The 7,500-nt window shown below is 34.9% G+C and overlaps 1 protein-coding gene across 1 annotated transcript in view; it reads left to right on the forward strand.

Annotated features, from left to right (window-relative positions):
- The window catches only part of LOC119597506 (microtubule-associated protein tau-like), a gene marked incomplete at its 5' end in the record, with an annotated part of 67,331 nt that overhangs the window by 27,786 nt on the left and 32,045 nt on the right, over positions 1-7,500 (forward strand). Inside the window, 4 exon segments of the mRNA XM_037947084.1 lie at positions 656-780; positions 1,365-1,576; positions 4,698-4,706; positions 6,511-6,690. Coding sequence (XP_037803012.1) covers positions 656-780; positions 1,365-1,576; positions 4,698-4,706; positions 6,511-6,690 — 526 coding nt within the window.

Below are 7,500 nucleotides of genomic sequence, written 5' to 3' on the forward strand. Positions count from 1 at the left end.
CGGTTCCAACCTTTCTACTTCCTTTCATCCTGCCTTCCCTTTCTCCTCCCCTCCCTTCCTCTTTTACACCCTCCTTCCTTTCTTCACTCCCTCCCATACTCTCTCTTTCCCTCACTCCCTCCCTTCCTCTCTCCCTCCGTCCATCCCTGCCTACACCTACCTACCTACCCATTTACCTGCACACTCCTACCTACACACTTCACTACTTCCCTCCCTTTCACCCTCCTTTCCTTCCTTCCTTCCTTTTTATCCTTCCCTTCCTCCCTTCCTTTCTTCTTTCTTCATTCCCTCCCTCCTCCCACCTTCCTAATCTCTTTCCTCCTTCTTAACCTCATTTCTTTCATTCCTTTCTTTTCTCTCTCCTCCTCCTTTCCTTTCTTCCTCCTTCATTCCCTACCTCCTCCCACGTCCCTACTCTCCTTCCTCCCGACTTCCCCACATAGATGCCAACCTCTTTCCACTCACCCTCCCTCACCACCCACCTACCACTCTACCCCACGCACCCACCCTTTAATTTACCCCCCCCCCCCTACCCACCCTCAAATCTACCCCACCCATACCTCACCTCACCACCCACCTACCACTTAACCCCCTCCCCCTACCACCACCACCCGGCCCCCTCAAGTGCCGACAGTAACACCCTTTTGCCTTGCAGGAGAATGGGCAGGCCAGGTCCCCCTCGAAGGCTCCCAAGGATCTCCAAGAAGAGGATGCCCCGCTCCTCCGACCCTTCCCCCATGAAGCGAACGCCCCAGTCCACTGCCTCTGCTGAACGCAAAGGTAGCGGCGAAAAGGAGTTTTTTTTTTTTTTTTACCTTTTTTGTGTGTGTCTTTTGGTAGATTTCTGTGTAATTTTGAATGGGTTCTTAAAGCTTTTTTTCTGTGTTTTTGTGTGATTTTATAAGTTTTAAAGATTTTCTCTTTTCCTTCTTTCCTGTTATTTATTCAATTGGTTTACATATTTATTTGTATATGTATGGTGATTTGTTAGTAGTATGAGAACGGTGATGATGACAGTAATGAAGATGATATTAATAACTTTTTAAATCGGAAATATCAGTGATGATAATTGAAAAAAATATGCCTCATAACACCTATAAGAGTTCAGTAACACATGAAGTTATTATCATTAGTATGATCATTGCAGTCCACACTGATATAAAGTTCATGAGGCAGAGTTGATTTCTGAACTAAGTTGAATAATACCAAGTGTATAAAGCAACATATTCGTCCATGATCTTTCCTTTTTTTAGTTTTAGAATATTTTTGTTTGATCTGACCATAGACATAGACTTTTATTCCCTTTTGTGACCTTTTCACAAGATTTTCCAAGCGTTCAGTTTTATCACGACACCTATTTGCAGTGCCGATGAACAAGATTGAAGTTGGCAAGACGGCTTCCCCGAATCTGAAGGCCGTCAAGTCCAAGATTGGCTCGATGGACAATGCCACTTACAAGCCAGGTGGAGGAAAGGTCAAGATCGAATCCAAGAAACTCGATTTTTCCAAAACCTCGAGCAGGATCTCGGCCAAGAATGAAGCCTACACACCCGGAGGAGGGGAGAAGAAGGTAAATGTTAGTGACACGAGCAGTTCTTTTGGTTTACTAATCTTAATCTTGAGAGTGTTCTCATTGCTAGTTTCTGTCCATCTTTTTTTTCTTTTTTTTTTTTACTTTCTTGGTTTTGATCTATTCGGTAGATGTAGTTGTTCCTTTGAGGGTTTTCTTGGCTTGTTCTCTAGTGAGTGTGTGGAAGGGATAGGCTAGCTGTTGAGAGGCGATTGATGTTTTAATGCCATCTACAGTACCAATATATGATTCTTAGAATACCTATTATGTGGGAGTTTTCAGCAATATTGATGTTGGGTATGTTGTTCAATAATATGGCATTAACATTAATATGTATTTCTTCTTTTTTTCCTTTTTTTTAGAATATAATAATAAAATGTCAATGTGGAAGTTCATGTAAATGTAGAGAAAGTAGCTGGCATAAGCATCATATATCTCTTTTTTTTCTTCTTTTTTTTCTATAAATCAGCTGTTTGGTGTTTGGCGGCCTCAAAATTGCTATTGGTTATTTTTGTAGTTGTGTTGTCAAGTAGACGGTTGCTCTGGAAGGGTCTATTGATTGAATTCAAGGTTGTCAGAGATTATACTATATATCTATATCTTTATATATCTATGTATCTGTGATTATAAATATACATATATCCATATATATGTGTGTATAATATATATATGTATATACACACATACATATGTATATGCACATATATGTATATGTATATATATATATATATATATACACTCACACTGTGTGTGTGTGTGTGTGTGTGTGTGTGTGTGTGTGTGTGTGTGTGTGTGTGTGTGTGTGTGTGTGTGTGTGTGTGTGTGCGTGCGCGCGTGTGTGTTTTGTTCATATATATATATATATATATATATATAATATCTATATATATATATTATATATATATATATATATATATCTATATTACACATTCATATATACACATACATAACTACATACATACATATAATATATATTATATATATATTATATATATATATATATAATATATAATATATATATATATATATATATATATATATATATATATATATATATATTATACATATACATATATGTACATGTATACTATATATGTATATATTTAGACACACAAACACACACATATATATATGTGTATGCATGCATATGCACACACGCACACGCACAAGCACAAGCACACACGGACATGCACACGCACATGCATAAGCACATGCACACACATGCACATGCACTCACACACACACACACTCATCCATGTAGGTTTTGTTTTCTTTCTGTTTATTTTTTTCTTCAGCACTGGAGCCATATTCAGGCATATTATTAGATTGATCCAATAAATATTCAATCTTTGATAGTCTTGCTTATCAAATGCAAATCATAATTTATACAGGCCAATTAAGAGAGGCTAGTAATATTTGATCTTCATCATCTCAAAAGTGAAATAGAATAAAAGATAAAAGACCTTATAGGGATCTGTAGCTTATTTTGACGTAGATTTTTTTTTTTTTATCATTATTATTTGCCAGACCTATTTGCTCTCTCAGGCCTCGGCAGGAGAATTTGAATTCTAAAGAAAGTGAGGAATTTCTTGAGTTGAGAATTTTTCCTTCTTCTCCATCTTGTGTCTTTTTCTTTTCCTCTTTGACTTTTACTTTTACTTTTTACTCTGTCTTTATGATGTCCTTGCTTCCTTCTCTTCTTTTTCTTCTTGTTCTTTCTTCTTCAACCTCCTCTCTCTTCCTCTTCCTCTTCCTCTTCCTCTTCCTCTTCCTCTTCCTCTTCCTCCTCCTCCTCCTCCTCCTCCTCCCTCCTCCTCCTCCTCCTCCTCCTCCTCCTCCTCCTCTTCCTCCTCTTACTCCTCCTCCTCCTCCTCCTCCTCCTCCTCCTCCTCCTCCTTATCTTCATTTACTTCTTCCTTTTCTTTATTTTTGAGCCATGAATCCTTTTGGAGTTGGCAATTGGAGGTGATGAATCAGAGAAGAGGAAAGGTAGAGGATACTGAAAGAGTAACAAGTTAAAAACCACAGCATAAAATTTAGTTATCACAGGTACTTGTAATCGGACATACATATGCGACAGGGGATCATCTCATTAGTTTTTACATAATTTTCATAGGAAAATATCACAAGAATGATAAGAAAGGGAAGAAATACAATTGTATGCTGTTTAGTCATTAGTCATCTTAATGTTTACACTACAATATATTTTGCATCAGGTTTAGTTCTGATTTAGTTTTGTAACAATGTTCAGGTTAGCTATTGTCGGCAGACATGCTTAAAGAAGGTGAACAAGAGGTGCAAATATCAGTCTGTCTGTTTTCCTTTACTCTCACTATTTCACTTTTGTCATACCATACACCAAATCTGCTGTTATCAAAATTTTTGGTAATTTCATTTTTCCGATGCTACCCTACTATCTCCTTTGGCATTCTTTTAGTGTTGTAAATATTGCTCACAGATCAACTTTTGAGTATCCGGTAACTGATACTTCCCCTTGAATTAGACAAAATGTTAGTGAGGGAAATCAGAACCCAATCAATGGTCATTATTTTTATAGTAGACTACAAATGGATTCACTGTTTTTTAAGTCTTTTTCCCCATCAGTTCATCCCAATGAGAGTAATTGTTAAGCCTTATATGGCAGAACCCTATCTATATGTTCCTCCAAAAAGACCTTTGACTAGGGTTTTCAATGGTAGTTTTTCATTGATACAGAAGCCTCAGCTACATCCACTCATATTAAAGATGCTGAATTGAGAAGTGCTTGTTGTAGGGTTTTACTGTATAATTGCTCACAGATGTAAGTTTTTTTTATGTGCATGGTTAAGAAATTTGAGTTAGTTTTGTCAGTGTCCTTTATAAAATTCCAGCTCATTCACTATTGGAGTTTTTGAAGTATATGGTAAAGCAAGAGATCTTATGCCAAAATCCAGTCATTATTCATGGGTAATTCATTACACCCATGAGAGTCCAAGGAAGCATAAATTTATACAGTCCACCCAAGTAAATTCTCTTTTTTTTTTTTTTTTTTTTTTTTCAAAGTCATGAACATTCATATTGGTCGGGCTCTCTTGCTATTATGATTTCCCTGAAGGTCACTAACACAAAATGTTTTCTTCCATCTTAGCCGGATAAGGTAGGGAGAGCATCGAGTTTTGTACAGTAGTTGATATATAAGCCTTGATGAGGATTTCATTTAATTTCAAGTTGATTTAGATCCCCATGCATGCAGTGCACGTGAAATGTGCAGACAATTTACTCAACACTTGACTGTTGTTAATCATGTCGTGTACACTCAACACAGAAGTTGTAGGAATCAATTTAACAAAAACTATATTTGTAGTTGTTACGTTTCCTTCAAACTTAGGGCATTTTGTTTTGTTAAGTAATTGTAGATGTTATGGCTGTGTTGAATTTCTATATCTTTGTACAGAAACACCCATAATGCTATTCATTCATTCATAGTGAAAACAACTGATTTAATACTCATTGTGAGATTATTAAGGTTTGTGATTCATGTGACTAATGAAAGAAAAACACTGCAAAGGAATATCATGAAAATAAGGTTTAAACTGTGAATTTTTAACTTTACTATTAGTGTAGACTTCATGACCAAAGGCGGATTAAAATAGAGATAGCCATTGGTAACAAGGATTGCAGTTTTCCTGTACTTACATAGAATTTCTTCAATTGCAAAAGTACTTAATTGTGTTTAAAGGATAATCACTTATTTAATAAAAACAGACTCAACCATTTAACGGGTATCTAATGGTTAGTTTACTGCTGTTGGGGGTCTTAATCCTATGATGTATATATTTTAAAGTGTTATGTAGTTAGATAAATGTATAAACTTAAGATGAAAGCTTATATACATTTTTTTTCTTACATTTTTAGTAATAGAAAATAAGTTTTATCCCTTCTTTATTAAGAGACATATCCAATATCTCTTTTTGTCAGGACTTTAAATAGCCTATGGGTGTTTGCTTAAACTACTAGAGAAAACATAGCCATGATATAACATCTCATGAATAAGTCACTATCTCTTACAGTTTTGAATGTTTTTTAATATCAAAAAAGAAAAAGAAAGAAAAAAAAAAACATTTACAATTGTGAGCCTATTCCTAACATGATAAAAAAAAATCAGAAATTGATGTATTTTAAAAGAAGATAAAATAAAGTGATGCCCATGTGGAAGAACCCGCTTCTATGAAATATATATGTAACTGTTTAATGAAGATGTAATGATGGTGAAAAGTAAATCTGTTAATGTTAGATGATGTTGTATGTCAGTATATATGTTCATTTTAGCTTTAAGTCTTCATCTGTCCTTAGAAGAAAAATGTCTCATGCAGTATATTTTACACTTGCAGTAAGCTTTAACAAGAAAAGAAATTGAACTTCTAATATACTGACTGCAACATTCATTGCAAGACTATTTTTTTTCCTTCCTTTTCTCTTTCTCTCTCTCTTTTTTTATATATATACATGTAATATACATCCTTTTATAAGCTGCAAAAGCTGTTACATCAAATGACTGGAATGCTATAGTGGAAGTGTCATAATAATGCTGGCCAAGCAGAGCTTCAACTCACAAGACCATATCTTCCTTATGTTGTTGTGGTCGTTAAATTGCCGCCTGTTGTCTCTAGCTTCGTGAGCTTACCGTTGGGAATTTAGCTAGCATGGTTCATTTCATCTCTCAAGAAGTGTGATAAATGGTTTGCATTTAATATCTAACAACCTATGTCATGATTTTTCCAAACCTGAGAGAGGGTTAAAGTAATTTTATTCATTATTTTTTAAAGGTTTAAAGAAAAGAAAAAATTGGTAAGAAAAAAATAAAGAAATTAAAAAGTTTAATATATAATAATATATATTTATCTTAAGTATCATTTTATTAAAAGAACACCACCAGTTAATGAAGTTCCTCACTGTTGCAGATTGAATCCCAGAAACTGAAATGGACAGCAACCAGCAAAGTTGGCTCCCTTGACAACAAGGACCACAAGCCTGGCGGTGGTGACAAGAAGATTGAAACCCAGAAGCTGAACATTAAGGCCCAGTCCAAGATTGGCTCGAAGGACAACCTGAAACACAAACCCGGAGGTGGCGATATCCAGGTAAGGAATAAGGCATGGAATGTGTGAGTTTGCAAGAGAGAGAGAGAGTAAAAATAAAATATATATATATATAATGATAAGGGAAGGAGCATTATATTTAATCCCACGGGTGTTGGACTCTTGTTTGTTTGTTTTTTCTTCAACTTCAATGAAATTATCATTTTGATATCTATCAGAGGCATATACAAGGGGATGGTTTAGTCAAAATGAAAGAAACAGAAGTTTCATTTTTCAAACTGACCCCTTATTGTTCTGAAAGGCATTGCCCATCACTGTACATCAGTGTTGTAGAGTAGAGACACCTGTTCATATTAATTACATAATCTTAATATTATAGTAGTATGGTATATAGTTTAAATTTTTTTGTGTAGCGATCATACATTCAGTATTTTTTCCATTTATAGTATTTTGTATTATAAAACTGGGAATAGTTTAAATTAGGTTGAATACAATGTATCAATAAAGAGTATTATACTTTAAGAATTTGCAGTGTGTCATGATTATAATTTTGTACTGTGTTTTTTTAACACAAATGTTCTTTAGGAATGGAATAATCCTTTTCTGATGAAGTGAATACAACTATTATAATATGAATTTAGTTAAATTATTTCATTTATAATTACAACATCCTCAACAGGGAATACAAATGCAGTCCCATTTTAAACAAGTTTACCGTTAAGGTACAACAAGAGACCACATCTATGGGAAAATGCTTCAGTAAACATCATGTAGTCGTGAATGCAACCCTCTCTTTGTGTAAATCCTGCCTAGCATTGTATCTTTTACTTTCTTTATAAGGAACATAATACT

This window comes from Penaeus monodon, chromosome 39 (assembly GCF_015228065.2).
Source record: "Penaeus monodon isolate SGIC_2016 chromosome 39, NSTDA_Pmon_1, whole genome shotgun sequence".
NCBI classification, from domain to species: Eukaryota; Metazoa; Arthropoda; class Malacostraca; order Decapoda; family Penaeidae; genus Penaeus; species Penaeus monodon.